This window comes from Scleropages formosus, chromosome 2 (genome assembly GCF_900964775.1).
Source record: "Scleropages formosus chromosome 2, fSclFor1.1, whole genome shotgun sequence".
NCBI lineage: Eukaryota > Metazoa > Chordata > Actinopteri > Osteoglossiformes > Osteoglossidae > Scleropages > Scleropages formosus.
In genome coordinates this window covers 40,650,404-40,678,334 of record NC_041807.1, presented here as the reverse complement: position 1 = coordinate 40,678,334, position 27,931 = coordinate 40,650,404, and the positions used below count along the sequence as shown (strand labels likewise).

At 48.5% G+C, this 27,931-nt stretch overlaps 3 protein-coding genes across 6 annotated transcripts in view; 1 reads left to right on the top strand and 2 right to left on the bottom strand.

Moving 5' to 3' along the window:
- The window catches only part of mtor (mechanistic target of rapamycin kinase), an 84,053-nt gene that overhangs the window by 813 nt on the left and 55,309 nt on the right, over window positions 1-27,931 (bottom strand). For 3 of the 4 annotated variants that reach the window (XM_029249917.1, XM_029249918.1, XM_029249919.1), the window contains exons 33-58: window positions 27,586-27,663; window positions 27,395-27,502; window positions 26,368-26,493; window positions 25,931-26,062; window positions 24,797-24,912; window positions 23,394-23,511; window positions 23,109-23,306; window positions 22,929-23,029; window positions 21,555-21,651; window positions 21,319-21,417; window positions 21,101-21,223; window positions 20,809-20,991; window positions 20,002-20,136; window positions 19,700-19,874; window positions 18,950-19,085; window positions 18,690-18,837; window positions 17,914-18,036; window positions 17,607-17,689; window positions 17,302-17,374; window positions 17,148-17,222; window positions 16,912-17,047; window positions 16,463-16,528; window positions 16,097-16,177; window positions 15,233-15,313; window positions 14,984-15,089; window positions 14,639-14,902 (exon numbers count right to left, since the gene is read on the bottom strand). In XM_029249917.1, the coding sequence (XP_029105750.1) occupies window positions 14,887-14,902; window positions 14,984-15,089; window positions 15,233-15,313; window positions 16,097-16,177; window positions 16,463-16,528; window positions 16,912-17,047; window positions 17,148-17,222; window positions 17,302-17,374; window positions 17,607-17,689; window positions 17,914-18,036; window positions 18,690-18,837; window positions 18,950-19,085; window positions 19,700-19,874; window positions 20,002-20,136; window positions 20,809-20,991; window positions 21,101-21,223; window positions 21,319-21,417; window positions 21,555-21,651; window positions 22,929-23,029; window positions 23,109-23,306; window positions 23,394-23,511; window positions 24,797-24,912; window positions 25,931-26,062; window positions 26,368-26,493; window positions 27,395-27,502; window positions 27,586-27,663 (2,913 nt within the window). In that variant the 3' untranslated portion in view covers window positions 14,639-14,886. Of the gene's footprint in view, window positions 1-401; window positions 522-14,638; window positions 14,903-14,983; window positions 15,090-15,232; window positions 15,314-16,096; window positions 16,178-16,462; window positions 16,529-16,911; window positions 17,048-17,147; window positions 17,223-17,301; window positions 17,375-17,606; window positions 17,690-17,913; window positions 18,037-18,689; window positions 18,838-18,949; window positions 19,086-19,699; window positions 19,875-20,001; window positions 20,137-20,808; window positions 20,992-21,100; window positions 21,224-21,318; window positions 21,418-21,554; window positions 21,652-22,928; window positions 23,030-23,108; window positions 23,307-23,393; window positions 23,512-24,796; window positions 24,913-25,930; window positions 26,063-26,367; window positions 26,494-27,394; window positions 27,503-27,585; window positions 27,664-27,931 lie in introns of those variants that run through there. The other variant, XM_029249920.1, reaches the window with a different exon arrangement.
- Window positions 916-2,415, bottom strand: LOC114909882 (serine/threonine-protein kinase mTOR-like). The gene is made up of 2 exons (XM_029249925.1): window positions 1,630-2,415; window positions 916-1,542 (listed from the first exon to the last, which is right to left on the bottom strand). Exons 1-2 carry the CDS (start codon window positions 1,870-1,872, stop codon window positions 1,291-1,293), a joined length of 495 nt encoding a protein of 164 aa, XP_029105758.1. The 5' UTR covers window positions 1,873-2,415; the 3' UTR covers window positions 916-1,290.
- LOC114909880 (tripartite motif-containing protein 16-like) lies at window positions 8,077-12,565 on the top strand. The gene is made up of 6 exons (XM_029249922.1): window positions 8,077-8,682; window positions 8,993-9,088; window positions 9,287-9,520; window positions 9,640-9,799; window positions 10,073-10,123; window positions 11,721-12,565. The coding sequence occupies exons 1-6, from the start codon at window positions 8,092-8,094 to the stop codon at window positions 12,263-12,265; spliced, it is 1,677 nt and encodes a 558-aa protein (XP_029105755.1). The 5' UTR covers window positions 8,077-8,091; the 3' UTR covers window positions 12,266-12,565.

The window sequence follows — 27,931 nt, the reverse complement described above, 5'->3', positions numbered from 1 at the left end:
AAAAGCTACGAGTCTCCTGGTTTCACCTCCAGTGGGGTGCAATGACCTCCCTCTCCCACTCAGAACTGCTGAATCCCTCTCACCGTTCATGAACTGTCTGGATCTCCTACCTACTCCAAAAAATTTACATTACCTGTCCCAAACACATCTGTATTCTTTCCCAATGCCATACGCAGCTAGATGTGACGCATGCTCGCTTAAAGGGTGACATCACACACACACAGTGGATTCTGGCAATCTCCTGTCTGTATCGGCCTCTCCGTGCGCTTGTGAAACACGTTTGGTTTCTCCCTCACGTAAGCGGCTCTGTAGAAAAGCGTTTGCTAAATGACTGAACGTGAACGTAAAGAGCGAACTAAACTCCACGAAACGCTCCGGATTCCCGAGGGGTTGCGGCCCACCTGGTTGAAGGAGGTTTCCTTCAGAGTCTGCGGGCCCCTCTCCATCATGGCGTGCAGCGGCTCCAGCACGGCGAACATGCCCTTGACGTTGCGCTCGCCGAAGTAGAGGCGCGATGCTTCCTCCAGCCACTCGTGCATCTATGTCTGTGTGCGTGTGTGTGTCCCGTGTCGGTGTCCTTGGCCACCCACCATGATGGCCTGCTGCACCAGCGTGTTGCAGTGCTCACACATGTTCTTCAGGATCTTGTTGGCGGCGTTAACTGTACTTAAGAGTGCAACTATATCGCTTTCTCCTAATATAATGAACACATTGTATTTTCTATGAGATGTACGTCGCGTTGGAGAAAAGCGTCTCCTAAATTAATACATGCAAACGTAAATAATTGAGCCCAACACCATCTGCTATGGTTATCTATATTTTTGTTATAGGAGTGACATTCAAATAGGAGCTACAGGAGGGATGTGAACCAGCCACATGGTGGTGTCACACACAAGCTGTGTGTCCATAATCCTGCGTCTGTGTCCAAAGCTCTTTGTCCGTTGCTGATGTACTTGTGTTTACGCTGATTTGTACGTTCAGACACTAAGGAGTAACGGCACCACGTGACCATGAGGGGTCCCCCTTTCAACAGAGTGCTGCTTTGGCCAAATCCCCTGATGCAAGGTGGTGAAACGTGATGCAGAAAGCGGTTGGTGCCTCATGCCTGTGCACGAGAGCGATAGGAATGCCCCTGGGCCGTGGCAGCGCTCGGGACACACTCACCTCAGAGTGTCCTGCAGGTTGTTCCCACGGGACAAGGAGATGGAGCGGAAGAAGCCCTGGATGGCAGGAACGGTGTACAGCAGCAGGGTCTTGGACAGGTCCTGGGGAACAGGGCAGAGCGTAAGGTCAGCGAAGGGTCACTCGCACACCAGACACACCCGGCACACCCACCTCACCCACCTCGTTGACCTTCTTCTGGCCGGGCGACGGCAGAGGGCTGTGCTCGGCGCTCTTGGCTTCGCTGTCGCTGTTGCTCGCCTCGCTGGTGCCGCTCGCCCCGCTGGCGTGTCGCAGCTTCTTCTTCTCGTCGCGGCCCTGGTTCTGGTGCTTGTAGTGCAGCACGGCCTCGAAGTTCATCACGGCCAAAGCGTGCCAGGCCTACGCACAAACAAGGAACCATCATGGCTGAGAAATGACCCCTTCCTCCCAGTGGAGATGGGCACGGGTGCGGGGCGGCAGGCCCACCTTGTACCAGGTGCGGTCGTGCTCCGTCGAGTGGCTGTAGTACTGCAGCACCTTGGGGATGGTGCTCTCGTTGATACCCTGGAGGCTGAGCTGCCACTCGCCCAGCTTCAAGAAGCACCTGCGGGCGAGAGAGGCAGGCAATGGGTTTGAACTGGTCAGTAATGCATCCACTGCTCCCGTTCGAACCCCAGACACACCCTCGCAATTACATACACTGTGGAAACTACGCTCATTACACTTCATGACCTTTCAAAAACATGCTCCTTTTCAAAATAACCTGGGCACCATTCAGACCCAGGTTTGAATCCCTCCTTTTGCTGTAGTACCCTTAATCAAAGTACTTATCCTATGTGGACGCAATAAAAATGACCTGATAATTGGGAAATCAGTGTAAGTTGTGTTGGAGGGAAGCATCAGTTACATGAACAGATATAAAGACACTTTGGTCCTCCACACACCTCGAGACGCTGCCCATGTGAACCATGTTACGCACGGTAGGTAAACGTGGAGCAGCATTGTGTCCTTTGGGAGCTGAACCGACAATGTTCTGGTTGGAGCCCGGCCCTACGACATGTCCCTGGGAGTTCTGTTGCTTTCCTTTCCTCAGTTGCCTTATTTCATTATATATGTAGATTTTCTAACATTATTCAGATCAGTTTATTTTTATAGAGCATTCTCACACAGTGCTGAAAAAAGGATCAGGAAACATCTGTAATACAAATAAGTTGTTCATGCTGTAATGACCCCGCGTTACTGTTTAGGAGGGAGTGTGTGTTTAAATGTAAATAGTTGCATTATGGGAGATAATGTTAAATGTGTGTATAACCACTGGGGGCACTTAAGGGGAAAATGGTAGGGTGACCGTGTCTCCCAGTGTGTGGAAGAGAACTTAGCAGTGTTAATGCAGGTTAGAAAGGCTAGCTATAAGCACAAGTTCTAAAGGAAAAGTAGTCTTGGGACTGAGAGCATAATTTTTTTTTTTTGTACTGCTGTTTGAATAAATCGTTTGTTATGAACGCTGCATCTGCGTCCTCCTTTGCCCTGTCCAAACCCACGTCGCTGTGTGCCACAATATATTAAATGATCAATTAATCTATAATTAAGTTTTACAAAAGTATATCAAGCTGTATTAAACTAAAAAACAAAAATCTCCTAGCTGAAAGGTTAGGGAGGGGAAAAAAACCCTAGGGGTCCACCCCTCCTGGGCATTCTACATGGGAAAGGACTTCTAAACAAACACAAACAGCTGTTTACAACATTACTACAGTCACTAGATGCTAATAACTTGATAAGCTGACGTCCAGGAACACGCTATACGTACTGTTCCTGTGTGTGTGTGTGTGCTCTTGTTTATACTTTATGCTCCCCTGAAAGGAACCGTGTCCTCATCTTGGTTTTTGGCTTTTGCTTCTAAATAAAACCTGTTTTGGTGACCAAACCTCATGCGTTGTGCTTTAATATGGTTTGGGAGGTTCGAGAGGACATGGGTTTGATCCCTGGTCAGTCTGTGTGGAGTTTGCATGTTCTCCCCGTGTCTGCGTGGGTTTCTTCTGGGTGCTCTGGTTTCCTCCCATAGTCCAAAGACATGCTGCTCAGGTTCACCCACAGTGTGTGTGTGTGTGTGTGTGTGTGTGTGTGTGTGTGTGTGTGTGTGTGTGTGTGTTCCACTGATGTATGGATGAGTGACCCAGTGTAAGTAGTGTATTTAGCAGTGTAAGTTACCGCGGTGAATAAGGTGTGTTGGCTGATGACACTACATAGAGTTCATTGGAAGTCGCTTCGGAGAAAAGTGTTTTCTAAATAAATGTAAAACATTTGCCCCCAACGGGCACATCAGTAGGAATCGACTGAATCAAGTCCTCAATCCCGATCACGCCCTCTGCACAGCCCCTTAGTGTGCCATGTCCTTCGAGGATGAGATCTTTCTAAAGATTATGGCGAACGAAGTCCATCGGGATGAAAAGAACAACTTGGTAGCTCCCTTACCATTCAAGTCTCTCTCTGCCTCTGCAGAACTTTGCACATGCATGTCTTCCATGTTTACATTGTGCACTGTACACTTTATACATGTACATAATTCTGCCTCTTGCTTTTGCACTAATAGTTATTTTCTAAATTTGCAATTCATCTCTTGTGTCATTTTTCTTAATGTCTTTGTAACCTATGTCATAAGCTGCTGTTTCTTGCATTTGCACTAATAGTTATTTTTTTTAATTTTTAATTTATGTCGTGTCTTTTCTTCCTTATGTCTTTATAATTTATGTCATAAGCTGCTTGGAGCATTCACAGAGTAAGAATTTCATTGTATGGTGTACGTATGACAATAAACTCTTGAAAGTTGACAGTCACCTTGTCCCCCACTCCCAAACAACAGAGAACAAGCACTGTCCCGCCTCACATCTTGAAGATGCACTCTGAGCAAAAACGCAGAGATCAAGCAGCAGTTTTTCTCCTTCATGGAAAAGCTGTTCAAGAACAAACATGCAGAGAAGGCACCGCCCGTCCATGAGAAACAAGAATGCTGGTACCTGCCCATTTTCGGGGTGTACTATTCCCAGAAGCCAGGGCAGATACGAGTCGTGTTTGACTCAAGCGCCCAACAGCACGGCGTCTCCCTCAAATCAGTGCTGCTCACAGGCCCCGACCTGAGCAATACTCTCTTGAGTGTGCTGTTACAGTTTAGGAAGGACCTCATCGCAGTCACCGCCAATATGCAACAGATGTTTTATGGATTCCTAGTGAAGCATGACCACAGAGACTACCTGAGATTCCTGTGGCATAAAGACAATGACCTATCCAAGGAGATAGAAGAATATCGTCTGCGGGTGCATGTCTTTGGGAATAGCCCGTCCCCGGCGGTTGCCATCTACGGTCTGCAGCGAGCTGCTCGGAAAGGCAAACCAAAGTATGGAGCTGACACAAGGAACTTTGTGGAAAGACACTTCTACGTGGACGATGGGCTCGTATCCTTTTCTACAGAGTCTGCAGCCAGAGACCTACTGAAGCGTACTTGTGCATCACTTGCGGAGTCTAACCTGAAGCTGCACAAAATTGCATCAAACAGCTTCACTGTGATGAAAGCCTTCAAACCTGAAGACTGACCTTGGGCATCCAAGACCTGGATTTAGATGATGAGACTCTGCCTGCCCGAAGGAGCCTAGGCTTATGCTGGGACATCGGCACAGATATGTTTACCTTTAAAGTAGCTGTCACTGACGAGCCTTACACCCGTCGTGGGGTGCTATCAGTCGTCAACAGCGTCTTTGGTCAAAGATGCTTGGGTCTGGCAGCACCGGTGACGATCAGAGGCAGATTGTTGTTGCGAGAGCTGTCCAGTGGAGTTCGGGATTGGGATGCTCCTCTGCCTAATGAAAAGATGAGCAAATGGGAAGTGTGGAAAGCATCACTCGGGGAGCTGAGCAGCCTCCACGTGCCTCGCTGCTATGTACCCATGTCACTCTCAAGACCTATGTACACAGAACTGTGTCTTTTTTCTGATGCCTCAAACTAGGCCATAGGGGCAGTAGCTTATTGAAGAACTGTCACTGAAGATGGATGTTGTGAAGTTGGATTTGTGCTGGGAAAGGCAAAACTATCACCGCAGCCGGAGCCCACAATCTCACGCCTTGACCTATGTGGAGTTGTCCTGGCGGTTGAGATAGCAGAGCTGATCTTAGATTAACTGAACCACAAGCCGGACGCTGTAAAATTCTACTGTGACAGCAGGGTGGTCCTCGGATACATCTGTAATGACTCAAAGCGCTTCTTTGTCTACGTACACAATTGTGTGCATCGCATACGCCAGACAACGTCCCCTGAGCAGTGGCATTACGTCCCTTTGGAGCAGAACCCAGCCGACTTAGCCACCAGATCTGCGGCTGCATCACAGCTCATGAACGCAATGTGGGTCAGGGGACCTGACTCCCTCTATAAGCCTCCGAATCCAGAAAGCATGAGCACTTCGAACTGATAGACCCTGAAATGGACATGGAAAGACTGCAAAGAATCTCCGCATCCATAGACTCTATAACTTCCAGTGCATACAAGTGGTCTCACTTTGCTTTGGTTGTACATGACTAGCACAGTCTCTTTATCTTTTAGTTGTGTGTCTGGACTCAGCAGATCAATAGGAATTACATTACAGCAGCACTGCAGTCAATCTGAAACTTCACAGGTTCTTTTCCTACGAGCATGCCTGCAAACACACACATTTAGCGTGTCCAGTTCATATGAACTGTGTGTCATTGAACAGTGGGAGGAAACCAGAGCACCCAGAGGAAACCCACTGGGAGAAAACGCAAACTCCCAACCAGCTGCACAGGGTTCAAACAGCCCCGGCACTGAGAGTTGACAGCACTTCCCGCTGTGTCAATGTGTCTCCTGTGATGTTCAAATTTAATAGACATAGAAATTGTTAGGCATAGTAAGTGGTAATATTTCTTTGTAATGTGTGTTAAGGCTGCAAATTGCACTATGAAATGGAAAATCCCTGTGAAACAGGCTGTTCCAAGCACTACACTGACATGACCTGATAAAGGCAGGGATGTGGTCCTGGTTGCGTACCAAGATGTTATCACAGGTGAGCTCTTGAGAATTTCTTCCACATTCCACATCATACAAAACCTGTATGAGCAGTTACTTTACTGCAGATTGAGTCACATCAGTTCGGTCTGAGTGAGTATTTGGGGATTTGGAGAAAACAACCTTCAGCGTACAGCACCGTCCCCTGGGTTTGAGCCTCTCTTCCTCTACAGCTCTCTGACTTTCTCAAGATTGAGATTCAAGATTGATAACATCCTCAGTCGTGTAACTTTTAAGTGCAAAGGCTTTTTCGGGAACAAGTTGCAAAATTCTTCTCCTGTATATTTGAAAGACAGAGGAACATTAAAAGGGGCGAATGGAGAGCATCTTGTCAGAATCAGAATCAGAATCAGCTTCATTGGCCAAGTATACCTGAGCATACAAGGAATTTGGTTCCGGTTTAGAGCAAACCTACAGTGCACATTCACATATACATGCTACATATCCACGTACTGAACTAGACATAGACTAATACAAACATGACTACCTATAATGCAGACAGAACACAAAACCGTGCAACCATAATACAACTAAATGACCAAGCATAGAAAAAAGTATGCGTTCACCTGTATCATAAAGTGGCATTATAGTGCAGTGATTGTCAGTTATTTAGAGAACATATTGCACATGATGTTGCACGAAAGATGTAAAGAACGTGCTGCACATGGGTGTAATGTTGAACAGGTAGGGTGCAGCAGAAGTAAAAAGTCCAGTGTAGATTGAGGTTATAGGAGGGCCTTTAGAATCTTTATGGCTGCCGGGAAAAAGCTGTTTCGGTGTCTGGTAGTCCATCTTTTGATCAGTCTGTATCGCCTGCCAGAGGGAAGTAGGGTAAACAGACAGTGAGCGGGGTGTGAGGGGTCCTTTACGATCAGCGCTATCTAAACAACAGCTGATGGACCGATCGATCCAGGGAATTTGCTCAAGGCTATTATAGCTGAGGGTGGGACTACGTTTTTTCTATTTCATCTCAGTAATAGGGCTTAAATTGAGGGAGTATTTTTTTCCTCATCTTTATTGACAGTTATCCTTGAATGAATAACACTGTTTTTCACTTGAATATTCGTATGAGTGGATAATTCAGTCTTTGACTGCCACAAGCTCACATTTATTGATATTAAGATATAGGGCTGATGCCTAAGAAAAAGTATGAATAATATTTAAATCAAGGGGAATTTGGTCACAAACTCTTAAGAAAAGGGTGGTGTCATCAGCTAACTGCCGAATGATAATGTTCCCCAAAGATCCCTCCTCATAATAAAGCTGGACAGTGAGTGAGTGGAAAGTAAGAAAAAGGAAAGGGGGCAACTTTCTCTGATTCCTCTTTCCACACTAAATCTCGGAGAAGTTCCACATCTAAGTTCAGTTGAACGTTTAGTGTTACTGTAGGATGTTTTAACAGTTTTTAACAGTAAAAACACCTGCTGGTCACTCAAACAGATGCAACATCTACACCTCATCACCCCATTGGGTCCTTCAGATATACTTGTCTTCCGCAGTTGAGTGAGACTCCTGGGAAAGTCAGTCTTGTGAATTTTGGCAAAAAGAAAAAAGATTTACATTTAACAATATTTTTCATTCCCCTGGAATTTAGACAGATAACAAACAAAGACATGTAAAACTTCAACAAAATTGTTGTTTAGTCAGTTTCCAACTCTCTTGCCATCTGAGCTGTGAAAACGTTCCCTACAAAGTCGTCATCTTGAAAACTCCCCTCAATCTAATTTAGCTGCAAACTAGAGAAGTGAGAAAAGAAAATGTCATATCAGAATGTCACCATGTAACCCAACCCTTGTACCGTAGAACCAGGAAATACCTTCTGTCATCACACCCTGAACCAGTTTGGTGAAATGAAACTAAACTCTCTTTCTACAAACCAAAATGGCTCAAGCTGGAGATCTTCTTCATCAGGAACATTTAAGCTGTTCAATCTGTCTGGATCTACTGAAGGATCCAGTGACAATAAACTGTGGACACAGTTACTGTATGGACTGTATTAAAGGCTGCTGGGACCAGCAGGATCATGTTGGTGTCTACAGCTGTCCTCAGTGCAGACAGACCTTCAGCTCAAGACCTGTTCTGGGCAGAAACACCATGCTGGCTGAAGTGGTGGAGAAACTGAAGAAGACAGAACTCCAGGCTTCTCCTCCTGAACACTGTTTTGCTGGACCTGGAGATGTGGCGTGTGATGTGTGTCCTGGGAGAAAGAACAAAGCCGTCAAGTCCTGTCTGGTGTGTCTGGTTTCTTACTGTGAAACTCACCTCCAGCTTCACTATGACTCTCCAGCTTTTAAAAAACACAAACTGACTGATGCGACTAGAAACCTTCAGCAAAAGGTCTGTTCCCAACATGACAAACTGCTGGAGGTCTACTGTCGTACCGATCATCAGTGTATCTGTCTGCTGTGTGTGATGGACGAACATAGAGGACATGATACAGTCTCAGCTTCTGCAGGAAGGACCGATGAACAGGTATGATCAATAAGTTAAATAATAAGTACTTTGTACGACATCTAATTTTAAAATTTTAACTTTGCACAAACTGACGTTGTAAAAGCTTGAGAAGACGGAATGTGGTCCTTCAGCTCTAATTGTGTTTCCTTCTGAGTGTGTTTTGCTTTCAACTGTTGAAATGAGGAATTGCAGGTAATTTTGACTCCATCACAAAAACAGAACAGTGCAGTAAATGCAATTAAAAGCTTAAAAAATTTCTGTCTGTTTGAAAATTAGTAACTCCAGGATTTGTAGAATGAGGCATCCTTGTATTTTTGTGTTTCCGCAGAAGCATCTAAAGGCGACACAGAGCGAATTCCAGGAAGGGATCCAGCAGAGAGAGAAGAAGGTGCAGGAGCTGAGACAGGCTGTGGACTCACTCACAGTGAGTATGGAGCAGAGGAAAAGACAACAGCTCAGCTGGCTGCTGGAAGAGCCATTTGAGGGCTCAGTCAGGGCTCTCCTCCAGTCACACAGTGAGGAGACCACAGTTGGACCACTTTCCAGTGCTGTGGCTCTCGATCGCACTGAGTCACACTGTGGGGAATAAACAGGCTCCCTCCTCTCTGTGTGTCTCTAACAGCGCTCCGCACAGGCAGCAGCGGAGGACACCGAGAGCATCTTCACCCAGATGATCCGCTCCCTTGAGAAAAGGCGCTCTGAAGTGGTAAACCTGATCAGAGCTCAGGAGAAGGCTGCGCTGAGTCGGGCTGAAGGTCTCCTGGAGCGACTGGAGCAGGAGATTGCTGAGTTGAAGAGGAGAGATGCTGAGATGGAGCAGCTTTCACACACAGAGGATCACATCCATTTCCTACAGGTAACAACACTGCTTTTCTATGAGACTGGAGAACACAGCATGTGTGATACATTTATATGATACACTTAAAGGATGTGAGCTGGAGATGCTTCTTTCACTCATTCTATCTGTGTGTGTAGAGTTTCCAGTCTCTCTGTGTCCCTCCTGGACCTGTACACTTACCCACCATCCCTGTGGACCCACACTGCTCTTTTGGAGATGTGAAGAAAGCTCTTTGTGATCTCAAAGGCCAACTAGAGGAAGCCTGTAAGAACAAATTCACAGAGATCTCCCAAACAGGTTGGTACAGAAATAAATACATTTTCATCATACACACATGATGTAGTACATTGTTTCTCATAAAACACATTTCTATATAGATATAATATAAACAATGTGGATTTACAGTAATGTTTGTGAAGGTCTCAAAGCCCAGTCCATGTGAGTGTGTATTTAATGAAATTCTGATCTCCACGACAGTAGAAATTAAACCATACAGGAAACACACATGTACGCAGGACCAGAGGTAAATCCCATTCCCTCAACTCTCTGTTTCTCCTCATCTCTTTCTAGTGAAAAAACAACAGATTACGGAACCCAGGACCAGAGAAGAGTTTTTACCCTGTGAGTCTGTTCACAAACACTCAGATAGGCAGACAGAGAGACAGACAGACAGACACACACACATACACACACACGTACCTGTGATTAAGACAAAATGTTGTGCCATTAATTGTGTGGAGTTTCCATGATTTCCCTGAGTTTATGTGAACAGATGTGTGTTTCAGTATTTCAGGGCTGTGACTCACAGAGGTGTGTATAATAGTGAGAAAGAAAACTCAAATACAAGTGTCGTTACTTGAAAAACAGCTCAAGTAAAAGTTCTCATCCAGATATGAACTACAGTAAAAGTGTCAAATTAATACACTAAAAGTTTTTGAAGTAACTTTTATGAACAAGTTAAAATACTTTAATAATGCTTTTACTCTGTTTGTAAAAACTAGTTCCAGTGTTCACTTATTTCTGTTTTAAGAGATATTTTAGAACATAAAGTTCATTATTAGTCAGTAAGACACAAAATATGATTCTTGTTACTCCTTGTGCTCAACTCACTGTGACTGTTGTTTAGTGTGTTTGCACAGAGAAAATGTGGTTTTAACACACTGCTCCTTTGTCATGAACATTACACACGTGTCATAGTCCATGATATGATGTGTCATATTCCGTCACCATGACGACAGTGTGACAGCAGGCAGTGTATCACTTAGCAAAGTTCACTTGTAACTTCTCCCGCTGCTCTAGTGTCCTTGTGAAAGACACTCACTGCTGCACTACCAATTCCTTCTCACTCACTAACGGTATATTTCCTGTTATACTGTCACTGATCATTTACAGCGCCTTTTTCTTAAGATTGTGTGGTAAAGTATGAGCAACACTGATTCTGTGAAGTGAAAATGAGTGACAGTCCATCCTGGCCAATGAAAAAAACAGAATAAGTCAGTTGACACAGAACAGGGTTACTATTGGCTCAATCTAGGAGTAATTTAATTGGCTTAGAGAAATGCTGTAAATGAGATGACCAATGAAACGCACAATATGAAGTCACGTGTTCTGAAAGAGACTGGAGGGAGTTGATGTGATTGGATAATAAAGAGGTGCAGCGAGAGATTCGTCCGTCGTCACAAAGAGTCGCCAGTTGAGGCTTCATGTAGCATCACTAGTAGCTCCGTTGGAGTATAGTGTCTTCACAAGTGTTTTTCACAAGTGGCGGGAAATCCGTCTTGTGCACATTTCTGTCCTCCCAACACAGTAAACGCTAATCCAGCAGGACTCCATACACTACACACTGCTTTCAGTACAGCCCTTTTGTTTTGTCCTGTTGCTCCCATGGTGTCCAGAGAAACGACATTTCGTTCCACTGTATACAAGTTATATAGAGGAATGACAATAAAAACAACTTGAACTTGATGTGTCTGAGTTACACAAATGTACCAGATAAATAGTATATTTAGGACAAAGTGCGCTTTCTCCACAAATTCACTCGACAAGAGGTGCAGTAAATGTACTTGTTACATTGTATTAATTGTCAGATTAATTACCGACATTTTGTCCACCATTAGTCAATACAGCTGTAACTTACAGGTAATATTACAGTAAACTGAGGTAAAAATGAGGATCAGCTAAAGGCAAAAACTCTTTTCTTCTGTTTCTCCTCCATCAGATGCCTGTCAGCTCACACTGGACACAAATACAGTGAATGAAAACCTCAGTCTGTCTGAGAGGAACACAGCGGTGACCTGGAAGAAGGAGTCCCAGTCATATCCTGATCATCCAGAGAGATTTGACTACTGGAAACAAGTTCTGTGTAAAGAGGGTCTGTCTGGATGCTGTTACTGGGAACTTCAGTGGAGTGGAAGGGGGGTTTATGTAGCAGTGTCATATAAAGGGATCAACAGGAAAGGAGAAGGTGATGACTGTGCTCTTGGACACAACAACAAGTCCTGGAGTTTGTACTGCTCTCCCTCCAGTTACAGTTTCTATCACAATAAAGTAAAGACTCCAGTATCTGGTCCCAGTTCCTCCACAATAGGAGTTTACCTGGATCACAGGGCAGGAACTCTGTCCTTCTACAGTGTCTCTAAGGACATAATGACCCTCCTCCACAGAGTCCAGACCACATTCACTGAACCCCTCTATCCTGCGTTTAGGTTTGGGTTTGGGTTTTTTGCACCAGGATCTAAAGTGAAACTGTGTTCTCTGAGATGAGAGAGAAAAAAGGAGCTGAACTCAAACTGAAGGAGGAATCCTGTGTGTGTTCCTCTATTGTTCTTTTCAGACATTCTGCTTATTTTTCTGCTCTGTGTTAATATTTCTTTAGACATTATTATTAAAGCTGTTTGAAAATTGTCTTATTATTCTGTCAGTATAAGTGACACAGTGGTGCAGCAGGTAGTGCCACTACCTTGTGGTTCCTGGGCTGTTGAGACATTGGTTTGAATTTAGCTCAGTCTGTGTTCTGCTTGCATGTTCCCTCTGTGTTTGTGTGAGTTTCCTCTGGGCGCTCTGGTTTCCACCCACATCTGAAGGAACTGTAGTTCAGACGAATTGAAAATGAATTATAAGCAATAAAGAAATTGCCCATGGTGTGTGTATGAGAGGTTACCCTGTGATGTAATGTTGTCCCATCCATGGCAACCCCCCCTCTTTCCACCTTGCCCCCAGTCCTTCCAGGATGGGTTCGAGACCATCACGACCCTGATGAGGACATGCAGCTTGTGAAAATGGATAAATGTTTCAGTACAGACACAGAGACACACACACACACACACACACACACACACACACACACACACTACAGGAGTGTCCAGTTCACCTGAACTGCTTGTCTTTGGACAGTGGGAAGAAACCAGAGCACCCAATGGGAACACAAAGGAAGAACATGCAAACTCTCAACCAACTACATCGGATTTGAAGCTACACCCAAACAGCCCAGGCACTGAGAGGTGGCAGCGCTACCGCTGTGTCATTGTGTTTCCCCATCATACAAAACCTGTATGACCAGTTACTTTACTCCAGGTGGATTTATATCAGTTTAGTCTGAATGAGTATTTGTGAATTTTGAGCCAACAATCTTCATGTGTAGCGCTGGTAAAGTAAACTTTAAGGCCGTGGTCAAGAGGAGAGGAACTCGAGTTCTTCTGGGGCTCGAGGAGGATTCAGCCAAAGGAGCTCGACCACCACCATCAAGATTTGAACTGGCGTTGTCTACAAAGTATGTTGCCGGTCAAAGTAGGCCTGTATAGGCACAAACTGACCAGCCACCCACTCCTCCCGTGATTCCAGTGCAGTGAGAGTGAAACTCTCCCACACGCCTTTTGGAACTGCGGACAGGTGCGGGAGGTCTGGCGTTTGGTGACTCGCCTGTGCAGGAAGATCGATCCCCAGATGGTTTTGACGTACGACAAAGTCTTGAGGAGGTGGAACCCTGGTGCTCAGAAGACAGAAGGCACTGATACTTGCTAATTTGTGTATCTTATAATATTTAAAAAAAAAAAAAATAAAAATTGGTGGGAGGGTATCGGGATTTGTCTATCCTGATTTTTATTCACCTACTCGAACGATGAACCTCGGTGCAGCAAGTGGTAGGTAACAAACTAGGTTTGCTTGAGTCACATGTCTGCAGCTATGTCTCCTTCTGTTAATGTAATGCATAAATTGAACTTTTGCTGAGATGTACGTGGCTTTGGACAAAAGCATCTGCTACATAAATAAACGTAAATGTAATGTAAATATATGAGTAAATGTAAAACACACAAAGCCTTTCTTTTTCAGTGGCCTTCAAATACACTGAAGTCGAAGCTTTAGTCCCCGTTGTCCTGTACCTGTACTGTCCAGGGGGACGGGTCCTTATTTCAGGTCTCATGGCAGAAATGAGGGATAAATTAGTAGGAAACTGTAAATATTGTAGTACAAATCAATAAATGTGACTGCCATTAATACCAGTGACCCTTCTACAAAAATGAAAAGTGCCTTGCAAAAGCTGTCCCCTCCCCGGTGTCACAGAGTTTCCCCACGGTAGGAGCGCCGGACCCAATCGCGGAGCACAGGAGGATCTTTCAAGGGGCGATCCAGAAAACATGGTCAAAAAACAGGCAAAGGGTCACCGATGTGCGAACGAAGTTCAAAGTGAGAATCCGAGAGACGTAATCCGGGGAACGGACAAAGAGTCATGGTAAACCAGGAAGGCGTGCAGATACAGGAGAGGCTTCGAGGAGACGAGGAGGAGGATGAGGACGAGGACAATTACAAGGAATCAGGGAAGTCAGGAAAGCAAAGCTAGGTACGCAGATGAGTAATAACACTGAACAAGATTCCACGTCTGTGCGTGCTCTGCATCTCCTTTTTATGCGCCCGTCCCCTGATCAGCCACAGGTGCTCCTCGTTGTGCCAAAGGGGGTGTGACACCCGGTCACCCTTGTAACCCGACATGCCGACCCCATGAATCAGAGTCACATGCTTTTTTTTAATGGGAAACGTGAAGAGAAGGGATTCTGATCGTTAATCATGGACGAGTGTGTGGGCCAAATATTGTCAGGTTGCCTGAGCCTAAACATGAAAAAGAGAAGGAAACTCTAGATGTACGTGACATTTAACAAGCATTTATTTAACACAGAATAGAGCAGTTGACCTCCATTGCAAGGAAAGTCTACGCTGCATCGCCTCATCATCATGTTACATCACACACGGTCATTCTACACGCCCTACGTGGACTTCGAGTTCGACCCCGGTCGCCCGAGCAGAGCTGTGCTCCTTCTCTCTATCTGTCCGCCTGTCCATCTGTCCATCCACCCGCCCGCAATGGAGATGACGCTGAGCGCTAGGAGCCTCTACCAGAATGGACACCTGGACACAGAGAGACGGTCGGTCAGCGCAGGCATCTGTGGTCAAACTGCACTCAGCTGCAGTAGGCGAGGGGACGCTCACCAGCCGATGTAGCACTGACACAGGTTCTCGTGTGACGTGGCCTGCTTTATGAGGAGCTCCACCTGCGTGGCCACGTCCAGCGTCTCATCGTGAGAGAAGTCTCGTCCTGGAGGAGAGAGCGGACGTGGACGTCACGGTCCAGTATGTGTAGGGACAGCGCTCACACTACAGCGAGCGCGATGCCACCGTGACGAGTCTCCGGCAAGTCTCGGCTCTGCCCATCGACCGCCCGCACACCACACCACTCACCCGTGAGCTTGTCCCGCACGCGGTTAATGATCTGAATAGCTTTTTTGTTCAAGGCTTCGGGCTGCACGAGGCCGTCTCCAACTGGCAGGGACAGAACAAAAGACAACGGACCGTCCTTTACCGTGGTGGTGAGTGACCATCAGTCTGCACACCTTCCAACAGTCGAACCCCCCAGTGCCCCCCTCCTGCTGACAAATACGAACAGCTTTCATTTGCATATTTGAGAAGATCTACGTCCATCTTGACTATTCGGGAAAGACCCGCGTTTTCGGACACTACATTGTGGGTCTGCACTGCACTGTATGTCAACACTTTGATGTCGGCAGTGTTTTACGTTGGGTGTTGACGTGTAGCTACCTGGGGTTTTGCTAACCGTTAAGTCAATTCCGGGGTAAAGTACCAGCCATTTCTATATGTGTGTGTAATAAAGTGTGGAATCTGGGGGAAAAAAGTGTGTGTGGTTTGCACAGTGCGCTGAGCTGAGCAAGTGCAGCTGTACTATGGTATAGTAACTGTCCGAAGTAGTGTTCACTACACATATCTATATACGTGTTCCTGAGACCCAAAATTCACAGCCAATTCTGATAAAACGTCACCAAAGTCCAGTACAACAGACACACCCAGTACGAAACTTTTTCCAGTGTAATTAATGGGGGTCGTGTCTTTGGTTCATGAGAATTCACCTTATGGGGGGTTCTTCAGGGGTTAATTACCTTCCTAAGGAGAGGGAGGGGGTGTAAATCTAGTATAACTGGGCAACTGCAAACAACTCAGTTTCTATCTCAGCGAGTAACTGACAGTCTGAGTGGCTGGAAGCAGGCAGTGTGTACGTGCGTGCGCATACACCCTGGCACTGACACCCACTGAAGGAGTGAATGGATTCAGGCACGGTGGTTCCTGGCTTCTTGTGGGTAGTTTCTCCAAGGTCCACACCATCCAAGGCTTCTACAGAACACACACACAGAACACACACCAAGGTCAAAGGTTTTACACACTCGCGTTCCATGGATACAACTACTGGAATCGTTCAGACAAGAGCCCTTGGCAAGATGAAGGAAATCACAGTAAAAGAAGCTGGTAACACAGCTGCCTTGCTGGGAATCGGAGTTTGCTAAACGGGAAACAAAACAAAACTATGTGTCTGCTGCTGATGTGAGCAAATCAGACAAAAGTGTGTCAACGGAACGTGGAGCAGATGGCGATACGTTCGCACACGAGGATCCGACCGACCGACTGACTGTCCTGCTGTGTAGGAGTCCGTTCTGGTCCTGGATCGTTTGTTCCCTTTGGTGTTTGCTGTGGGTGGAGACACAGAGGCAGGGGTGTGAGACACGATCAAAAAAAAAAAAAAAAACACACAAGCACGCACGCACACACACACCAAACAGCGTGCAGTACTTTGCCACACACTGCTTTTGTACGGCACAGCATTGAACACATCGTGAGCGACACCCTCAACACACCATGATCACGGAGTGTTTACGCACCTCCTGCCTGTGCATACAAATATGACCTCGCGTTACCGTGGTGAACTGCACTCTGGGTAAGGCGAGGACCGGCCGAAACCCAGCCTGAAAGCAGCCGGCCGTGGGCGAGAATCTCCATGACGACCGCGGGGTGTGGATTCCTTAACTGTAAGTCTGAATTGGCTGCTGTGGTCGAAGTGGACAAACACTCACTGTCCATGAGCCTCCAGTTGAGCAGCGGGTCGTAAACAAAAGCCTCCAGCACGGCCATGACGCTGTCCCTGTGCTCACGCAGCACCTCCATCACCGTGTGACACGTGATCCGGTAGTTTCCGTCAAGACCCGTCACCTGAGCGAGCGAGAGAGAAAGAGAGAGAGAGAGAGAGAGCTGAGGGGCTCCGTTCCGTAACCCTCAAACCACGAGAGAGGTGGCCGATCACGGCACTTACCTCCATGGCGTTGGTGAGCATCCTCGTGAGCCTGAAGGGGATCTTTTCGGGGAATTTCTCCCTGGTCATGGCAACCTGGCAGCGGGGGAGGGGCAGTCACTCCGACAACTCCACGTAAAGAGAGGAGTTAAAATGCAGAAGGGCGAAAAAATACCTCAAAGCAGTCGCCGAAGTCAATGTGGAGGATCTTCCCGCTCAGCCTGTCCAGCATCAAGTTAGACGGGTGCCTGAGGACACAGCACAGCATACCACGGCACGTGGCCCTTCAGCACTGACCACCAGGGGGAGCAACGCTTGAAGATCTGGACTCGGGACTGAAAAGTTCCCCCAAAGAAGTCCAGCCTCTCACTGCCGCACTCTCTGAAAGGTACTTAGTCTCACTGGTGAAGAGTCTCGGACCCTGGCAGCAGCGTAACACGTAGGTAGACCCTTCGTCACGTTAGTGCGGCGCGACCTCACCTGTCTCCGAGTCCCAGGATGTAGCCCACCATGGACATCACGGCGAGGGAGCGCGTGTAATTGGTCCGCCTGTCGAACCAAACCTGCAAACGACCAATGAGCTTTCCAGTTAGCCACACCCTCGAAGGGAACACACCAATCACACGGCGAGAAACCTGAGGGGCGGGGCTTCTACTCCAGAGCGCTCCAGCCACCAGCTAATTTTTGAAGTAAAATGTACTGAAAGAATGTGATGTTGGCGCCATCGTTCAGGCGTTGATCGGGTAGCAAACCGATAACGAGAACCGGACGAGGTGGGTTCGCCCACCTCGGAGCTCGGACTCTTCAGCCACAGCAACTTGGCCAGGTCATCCCCGGCCGTGTTGTTCACAGCGTGTTCGAACACCTCGACCTTCTCCATGAGCGTCAAGTGGTCGTAGTCCGGCGCCATCTGAACGGAGCCGGGGGACGAGAGAGAAGGACGAGGACAAGTTCTGAACGTCAGTCGGGAGCTGCCTGGGTCCTGGACCGTCCCTGTTAATTATTTTTATTTATTCTGCCTCTTCAGCTCACTGTCAGGGCTGGAAGGTTGTTCATAACTTCGTCATTTTCACAAAAATCCAGAGCCATTGAAAGCTTAGTAATACAGACATCCCTCAGTTTATTCCCTGGTTACGTTCTGTAGACATTTCAGGCACAACTGTAGTAAACGAAATGATCTAAAACTACATTATTCTTATAACTTGTAGCTACATTAATACTAAATAAAACTTTATGTATTAAAAGTATTAAAACTACACTTTGTTGTGCCCACAAACTATTAAACGCTGACGGATGACCCATGCAACCCATAAACATGTACAAGGCACTCCGACTCTCCAGACACAAACTGTAAACACCGTGGAAGCGAGCTGAATTAAGGCGGCCCCACACTCCTGTTCTGTCCGAGTGCCCTTCGCTGCCCTCGGTCATATTTTTGCTGCAACTAAATATGAAATGTGTCTTAAAAAAGATAAGCTCGTGTTCGATATAGAGGAGGATGTGCAATTGTAACCACTGCGTAGTTTGCTTGTTCGACGGCGCCTCTCCTTGAGGAGGTCGTACCCTCAGCATGATGCGGTGCTCGATGTTCAGCAGGATCTTCTTCTTCTCGCGGTAGTCCCTGATGAGGGCGTGGAGCGTGTCGCAGTGGGGCACCCAGCCGATCAGGCCCGAGTTGGTGGAGAGCGGGATCACGGCGTAGCGCTGGATGCTGAGGAAGGGCCGATCACAGCTTACACACGTGGACGGCGGAGCGGAAGGGGCGCGTCGCCAGGCGTACCCAAGCGCCAGCTGGCTGCGGCGATGCTCGGATTTGCGGGTACCTGAGGTTCTTGCGCAAAGAGGCCGGGTCGTTGGCCAGCAGCGTGTTGACCAGTCCGAAGAGCTGCATCACCCTCTCGTCTTGCCTCAGGTCTTCGTGGCCCTTCAGCAGGAACATGAATTCGTGGCCGTTGCTGCCTGCAAGGGCAGCAGGACGAATCCGTGACTCGGCCAGTCTGGGGTACGAACTCACGCAAATTTGTTCGTTCGCTCCCTTCTGTCTCCCCTCCTCATTGGCCCAACGCTCTGGTCATGACCCGGAAGAGGGTCTAACACCTTTTTCAGGACACCTACATGATCCGCCCACTCCCTACAACCCAGCAAGAGCGCTGAGCTCCCCTGGCTCCGGTCATTTTGCAGTGCAGCTCGTAAGGGGTCAATCCAACTCCCGGTGTCCCTCGGAGCTGCTGAATCCCACCCAGCATTCAAGAAAGGTCTGAAACCCATGTCTTCAAGAGCCATTTCTCAGAAGAATGAGCCACTCTGCTCTGTCATGTGTCCAGCAGATGAACATTTCAGCATTTTATTATTCCAAAATATGGGGCAGCTGGTAGCGCAGCGGTTAGAGCAGCTACCTTTGGTCACAGAGGTTGCAGGTTTGGATCCAACCCCCCGCTGTAGTACCACTGAGCAAAGTACTTACCCTAAATTGCTCACAAAAATCCCAGCAAGGATGAATTTTGACAGTCTCAACATGTGATTTTCATGCAAATCTCCCCTGTCCCATGATGCTCAGCTCCCTCAGCCCTTACCCATGATGGTGAGCTTGCGGGGCCTCTGCTTGGACGTGATGACCTGCAGCGAGGCCGCGATGGACTGGATGCGGATGATGGACTGGTTCGGGTCGTAGGTCCCCGGCACGGCCAGCTCCAGGTCACGGCACATGAGGAGCTTGGGAGACACGTACTGGAGCTCCAGCGAGGTGAGCTGGGGGCGGAGGGACAACGGCGGCACCACGTCATTGCTCATGACGCAGGGGTCACAAGTTGTTTCCAAGTGTTTGGGGACTGGGGGTCTTGGGCAAGAGATGATCAGTCGCCGGCTTGCATCTCACCTGCGGCAGCTGCTTGGAGATTCTCCTGAAGACGTGGTAGTAGAGGTCCCAGGCTTGGGTGAGGTCCTTCACGTTGCCCGAGCGCATGTACTTCCTGCACCAGTCCTGCGCCTCCATCAGGTCCCGCCCATACGCCTGAGAGACAGACACGCCCACCATTTACAGCAAACACCTCGGAAGAGTCAACGATGCGGGAGCAGCACGAACGGAGACGGACAGATCACCGAAAAGCTGCTTCGTTGGTAATGAAAGGCAGCGTTTACAGACCGTCACCAGGTCGAGCACCGTGAAAGAAACACAGCTCACTGGATCAAGTCGCAGCAGGGACCCTGCAGTTGCACCATTGGTGTAACATAGTTTATTTACTACAGTGAAGTAACCAAACTGACTGGTTAACATGAAGTAGCATAAAAAGCTACGAGTCTCCTGGTTTCACCTCCAGTGGGGTGCAATGACCTCCCTCTCCCACTCAGAACTGCTGAATCCCTCTCACCGTTCATGAACTGTCTGGATCTCCTACCTACTCCAAAAAATTTACATTACCTGTCCTAAACACATCTGTATTCCTTACCAATGCCATACGCAGCTACCGATGTGACGCATGCTCGCTTAAAGGGTGACATCACACACACACAGTGGATTCTGGCAATCTCCTGTCTGTATCGGCCTCTCCGTGCGCTCGTGAAACATGCTTGGTTTCTCCCTCACGTAAGCGGCTCTGTAGAAAAGCGTTTGCTAAATGACTGAACGTAAAGAGAGAACTAAACTCGATGAAACGCTCCGGAGTCCCAAGGGGTTGCGGCCCACCTGGTTGAAGGAGGTTTCCTTCAGAGTCTGCGGGCCCCTCTCCATCATGGCGTGCAGCGGCTCCAGCACGGCGAACATGCCCTTGACGTTGCGCTCGCCGAAGTAGAGGCGCGATGCTTCCTCCAGGCCCTCGTGCCACATTTCGTGCCACAGGATGGCGACGCGGATCAGCTCCTCGCTCACCTGCAGCGGGGGAGGGAGGGAGCCTCACTCATTTCTAGCAGTAGCTCTCTGTGCGTCTACGTCTGTGTACGTGTGTGTGTGTCCCGTGTCGGTGTCCTCGGCCACCCACCATGATGGCCTGCTGCACCAGCGTGTTGCAGTGCTCACACATGTTCTTCAGGATCTTGTTGGCGGCGTTGTGCCGCGCCGTCGTCGTCGACTTGGATGCCACAGTCAGTGGGTAGATCAGCGCCTTGCAGAGACACGCAAAGGGGAGGGTGGTAAGGTGAGGGGCACCGAATCCACACTGTATCGGGCACGGGGGTGTGGGGCGGTACGGTGCGGTACCTGCGGGTGGTAGCGGCCAATGTCCGTGAGCAGCTGGTGGATGAGTCGGCCCACGAGGGCGCGGGGTGTGTCGATGCGTGCAATCAGCTGGGGGATCACCTGTCACACACAAGGGGCGGGGAAAAACACACTGTCCACCTCCATTTTACACAGAGTAAAGTAAGACGAGAGAGAGTGAGTGTGTGTGTGTGTGTGTGTGTCTCTGAAAGAGGCAGTGGAAGGGAGCCGCAGGTCACCTGCAGCCAGGTGTCGATCTGGATGGTCTTGATCCCTTCCACAAGAGCCTCGTTCACCTCGGGCCAGTGGCCGTAGTCGAACCACAGAGTGAGGACCCTGGGGGAGGGAGGAGCGGCACCCAGTCAGCGCAACAGACCCTCTCAGCATTTACACTCAAACCAGGGATTGACCGCAGGCCACACGCTTCTTTTCCGCTCCAGCTTTGCTCTGTACCCTGATTTACAGCACAGTTACCCTGACAGTTCCAGGTGTAAAGGAGCAGTAGGAGCTACGGGGGTCACGCTGATGTGCAGCAAGGGGAACTTCAGCTTCTCAAGATGTGCACAAATGTGGACAGGATCACACGGTGCCAAGAAGTGTGTGTACACCTGTATGGCGCCACCTGGGCCAAAGAGTGACAGCGGAGCGACCCGCCAGCGTCCTCCATCTCTAGAAGTTCTGCACATGGAGCCTCATTTCTTCATCCAACAAACACAAGTGTTGGGGGGGAAATAGTTTCCAGAAAGTGGATTCGCCTTTCACTGGTACTGTGTCATAACTGACAGGTCTGAATGGCTCCCTGTATCCCTCAGAGCTGCTGAATCCCTCCCAGCATCCAAGAAGGGTCTCAAACCCATGTCTTTCAGGACCACTTCTCTCCTCATCTCCTGAGGGCTCCATAAATGTAAGGCATAAATGTTCATGATCGGATCGATCCTTTACACAGCCACTCCTGCAATGTTACGTAAATGTTTATATGCATCTCAAAAAAAAAAAAAAAAAAAAAACTAATATTAGGAAGGTGACTATGAACCAGCGATATTCTGGTAAAGTTTTTTGCAGCTACTTGATAAACGCTGGTTCATATCCTGAAGGAGAACTAACTGTACTTAAGAGTCACATCTGCAACTATATCTCTTTCTCCTAATATAATAAACACATTGTATTTTCTATGAGATGTACGTCGCTTTGGAGAAAAGCGTCTCCTAAATTAATACATGCAAACGTAAATAATTGAGCCCAACACCATCTGCTATGGTTATCTATATTTTTGTTATAGGAGTGACATTCAAATAGGAGCTACTGGAGGGATGTGAACCAGCCACATGGTGGTGTGTCACACAAGCTGTGTGTCCATAATCCTGCGTCTGTGTCCAAAGCTCTTTGTCCGTTGCTGATGTACTTGTGTTTACGCTGATTTGTACGTTCAGACACTAAGGAGTAACGGCACCACGTGACCACTAGGGGTCCACCTTTCAACACAGCATCGCTTAGGCCGAATCCCCCGACGCAGGGCAGTGAAACGTGGTGCAGGAAGCGGTCCGTGCCTCACGCCTGTGTGTGAGAGCGATGGGAATGCCCCCGGGCCATGGCAGCGCTCGGGACACACTCACCTCAGAGTGTCCTGCAGGTTGTTCCCGCGGGACAAGGAGATGGAGCGGAAGAAGCCCTGGATGGCAGGAACGGTATACAGCAGCAGGGTCTTGGACAGGTCCTGGGGAACAGGGCAGAGCGTAAGGTCAGCGAAGGGTCACTCGCACACCCAACACACTCGGCACACCCAGCAGACCCACCTCGTTGACCTTCTTCTGGCCGGGCGACGGCAGGGGGCTGTGCTCCGTGCTCTCGGCTTCGCTGTCGCTGTTGCTCGCCTCGCTGGTGCCGCTCGCCCCGCTGGCGTGTCGCAGCTTCTTCTTCTCGTCGCGGCCCTGGTTCTGGTGCTTGTAGTGCAGGACGGCCTCGAAGTTCATCACGGCCCAGGCGTGCCAGGCCTACGCACAAACAAAGAACCATCATGGCTGAGAAATGACCCCTTCCTCCCAGTGGAGATGGGCACGGGTGCGGGGCGGCAGGCCCACCTTGTACCAGGTGCGGTCGTGCTCCGTCGAGTGGCTGTAGTACTGCAGCACCTTGGGGATGGTGCTCTCGTTGATACCCTGGAGGCTGAGTTGCCACTCGCCCAGCTTCAAGAAGCACCTGCGGGCGAGAGAGGCAGGCAATGGGTTTGAACTGGTCAGCAATGCAGCTACTGCTCCCACTCAAACCCCAGACACACCCTTGCAATTACATAGACTGAAAACGACACTCATTACACTTCATGACCTTTCAAAATCATGCTCCTTTTCAAAATAACCTGGGCACCATTCAGACCCAGGTTTGAATCCCTCCTTTTGCTGTAGTACCCTTAATCAAAGTACTTATCCTATGTGGACGCAATAAAAATGACCTGATAATTGGGAAATCAGTGTAAGTTGTGTTGGAGGGAAGCATCAGTTACATGAACAGATGTAAAGACACTTTGCTCCTCCACACACCTGGAGACGCTGCCCATGTGAACCATGTTACGCACGGTAGGTAAACGTGGAGCAGCATCGTGTCCTTCGGGAGCTGAACCGACAATGTTCTGGTTAGAGCCCGGCCCTACGACATGTCCCTGGGAGTTCTGTTGTTTTCCTTTCCTCAGTTGCCTTATTTCATTATATATGTAGATTTTCTAACATTATTCAAATCAGTTTATTTTTATAGAGTATTCTCACACAGAGTGCTGAACAAAGGATCAGGAGACATCTGTAATACAAATAAGTTGTTCATACATTAAATTATCAACTAATGTATAATTAAATTATACAAAAGTATATCAAACTATACTAAACTAGGAAACAAAAAAGACTTCTAAACAAACACAAACAGCTGTTTACAACATTACTACAGTCACTAGTTGCTAATAACTTGATAGGCTGACGTCCAGGAACACACTACATATACTACATTATACTATGTTATACTATATTAAGATACACTGGACTGAACTGAATACTGACTCTCCCAGGCTCAGTAGGTGTCAGAAGGTCCAAGGAGACGAAACGTCCAGGGGGTCTCACACACTAATGTAATGGGACAGCTGGTAAGCGTAGTGGTTAGAGCTACTGCCTTTGGACCCCAAGGTTGCAGGTTTGATTCCCACCTCTAAGGGTAGAAACCAGAGCAAAGTACTTACCCTGAAAAAATTGCTCCCCTAAAACTACCCAGATGTATAAATGGGTAAATAACTGTACCTTAACACTGTAGTTTGTTGTGGAGAAAAGCAGCAGCTGAATGAATAAATGTAGTGTGGGACACCAGACAATATTTGGACCTACTGGCAGAAGTGGACATGTTACCAGAAGGTTACAGGTTCCAAGGTCAGACAGGGCCCCATTTACACACTCAGCTGTGGAAACCCCGATGATGATGATGACTACGATGAACATTTTGCGCTCACCGAGCCATGAGCTTGTGCAACTCCTGCTTGTGCTGCTGGTCCTCTGCGGCGATGGCGTGCTGAGCCTGCTGCTGCATGGCCTGCACAAAGTGCTGCATGTGCTGGAAGGCGTCGATCTGCAGGGTTCCGACACCGAGAGAGAGAGAGAACGAGCAAGACTTGTCTACAAATTTCTTTAGAACAATTATTTACACGTTTGACATCTGAAAGTTCTGACGGAATAAAACAACCAGCTGCCGCCAATCTAGAGGAATCTTGATGAACTTTAAAGCAGCTGGTCTGATGATGACTGGGAGGAATGTTTGGGGAGCGTGAGCTGAGCTGAGCTTCTCTTCTGTTTGCTTCCTGCAGTGGTGTGTATGTGTGTGTTCTTGTTCGTGCTTTATGCTCCCCCGAAAGGGGCTGTGTCCTCATCTTGGTTTTTGGCTTTTGCTGCTAAATAAAACCTGTTTTGGTGACTAAACCTGCTGCCTTCTGCTTTAATATGGTTTGGGCGGTTCCAGAGGACATGGGTTCGATCCCTGGTCAGTTTATATGGAGTTTGCATGTTCTCCCCATGTCTGCGTGGGTTTCCTCTCGGTGTTCTCGTTTCTTCCAACAGTCTGAAGACGTGCTGTTCAGGTTCACCCCTAGTGTGTGAGTGACAAAGAGAATGTGTTCCACTGATGTATGGATGAGTGACCCATTGTAAGTAGTGTATCTAGCAGTGTTAAGTCACTGTGGTGAATAAGGTGTGTGGGCTCATAACACTACACAGAGTTCATTGAAAGTTGCTTTGGAGAAAAGCGTTTGAATGAAGTCCTCAATCCGGATCACGCCCTCTGCACAGTCCTTTACTGCACTTTGGTGACACACAGGAATGTGTGTTATAGAGATTCCTGCCATCGAAATGCAGCACGGAGGCAGGAAGCAGGGCAAAATGCTGGCTCCGAACCCCCTTCTGCGCCAGCGTTCATGTCCAGTTTGCACATCCCTCTGCCCACATCATGCTGCAGAGAACAGCTTTACAGCCTCGGTGCTCATGGGAGATTCTAGGGATCTGTCCACCAGCCTCTGGTGTGTTTGTAAAGTGCCTCTAACCTTTGTTTGGTCCCACTGTTGAAACAGAGCGCGCGCACACACACACACACACACCTTGCGGGCACTTTTCCACATGTACTTCATGTAAGCGTAGGTGACGTGGGGGTGTGCCGTGGGCAGCGGGTGGTCCAGCTGTTTGGAGGGGTCCACGCCCAGCAAGAGGACCAGCGTCTTGTGCGCCAGCGCCTGTCGAGAAGGAGCGGTGAGGTAAGTGTCAGAGGGACATCGCTCGTTTCCCAAGCCTCAGTAAACACAGACTGCTGGCATCTCCAGCAACACTGTACCCTTTCTTCCTTCTCTCTGCACACGTGATGTCCACGCCCCGGGACCGAAGCGCAGGCGCCACACGTTTCAGGACAGGGAGCCGACCCAACTTTCCACTCACATTGTAGCGCGATGTTTACAGTGAGAAACACCCAATATGACAAACATCAGCGTGGCACACGTTTTGAGCAACGGGCCCGTGACCCCCGCCCCCGTGCAGGACTCACCAGGCGCCCGCTCTTGCCGCACAGGCTGGCGTATTTGAGCCAGGTGCGCATGTCCTCGTGGGGGCTGATGACGAGCGAACGCACCATGAGGATCCGCTGCCAGTCCTCCACGATGCGCTGGCAGCCCTGTGGGCGGGGGAGGGGAAACGCCTCGGGTTTACACACTGTACCGGTGCAGATGAACACACACACACAGAAGCAACACAGGATAAAGGAAGGCAACCTATCACCTTACGCACTTTATTAACACCTTATTAACACACACACACACACACACACACACACACACACACACACACACAGCTGACTTACCAAAGAGCCACTGTAACTTAAACAATCCCTCTTGCTCACACACACTGGTCCTCATTTCCATCTAATGCTGATTACCCCTTCCCAAGGAGGGGTGGGGAGGGGGTGGCCAAAAGAAGTAAAAAAATAAATCTTGTAGATGCATATGTGCTTTGTTGTGCTTGTCTCTAGGCAACGGGGGGAGGGCCATCTCACAGCTTATCCTCATGAACATAACCGAAAAGGCATGATGGAAAGTATTCGGGACGCCACATGTCGGCAATCACTCAACAAGGACTCATTAAGGATGCGGGGAAAAGCACGCCGGTGGCACTCAGGTCATGTTCTCGTTCAGAAGAGCATCATACGGACGTGGACACTAGCAGCAATGCCCCCCTCCCTCTGGGGGGTTCAAACCAGCTCCCGCACTGCAGACGTGTCGCCTGTCGTGAGCTCGTACCTGCTTGTTTTCTGGATTGAGGAACCTTACCTCGTTTGTACAGCTACTCAGGGGCTTTAAGGTCAACAAAATTGGTTGGAACTCCAGTAGGAAAACTGTGTGGTTGTCTAGGCAACATGTATAACCAACTCAGGTGACTTCACGGTGTAGGGCGCAGAAACATTTCCACACGTTCGCAGTCATTTTTCCTATCGCAGGATGCAGACATTTTGGTCACACATCCTTCATCTTGAGCGCATGCACCCCCCACCCCACCCCACCCCACCCCACCCAGGTCACCTGCAGCCTCTCCCACCAGGTCTCGCGGATGATCTCGCGCCGCTCTGGCACCAGTTTGTACTGAATCACTTCCTCAAGCTCTGACAGCATCTGGCACGACACCATGGCCTGCAGGGGACACAACCCGGTCAGTGACCCAACCCCACTGGCAAACCCCCGCAGCCCTCGCACCCCTGGCCCAGGTCGCTTACCCCATACGCCCGGCTGTAGCTCTCCCCAGCCATGGCGGTGAGCTCCGCATCCAGCAGGTCTCTGGCCTTGTCGATACACTGAAATCACACACACACACACACACACACACACACGCTCTTTGTCTCTACAGCTGGTCTTCAAGGTACACAGTGCAGTTGCATAACATTTAGACCACACTGGCTCCTCATGTTATGAAGGTCCGAGTTGCTAACCCTTTTTTTTTTCCCCGAAGATAGACATTTCCCAGTTTACTCACTTAGCTTTTACGGTATTTTATTCACAGCTCTACTACAGTGGAGTGAATTTAACCTGTGTTTACCCTCCTACCCTCCGGCCAGACAGATG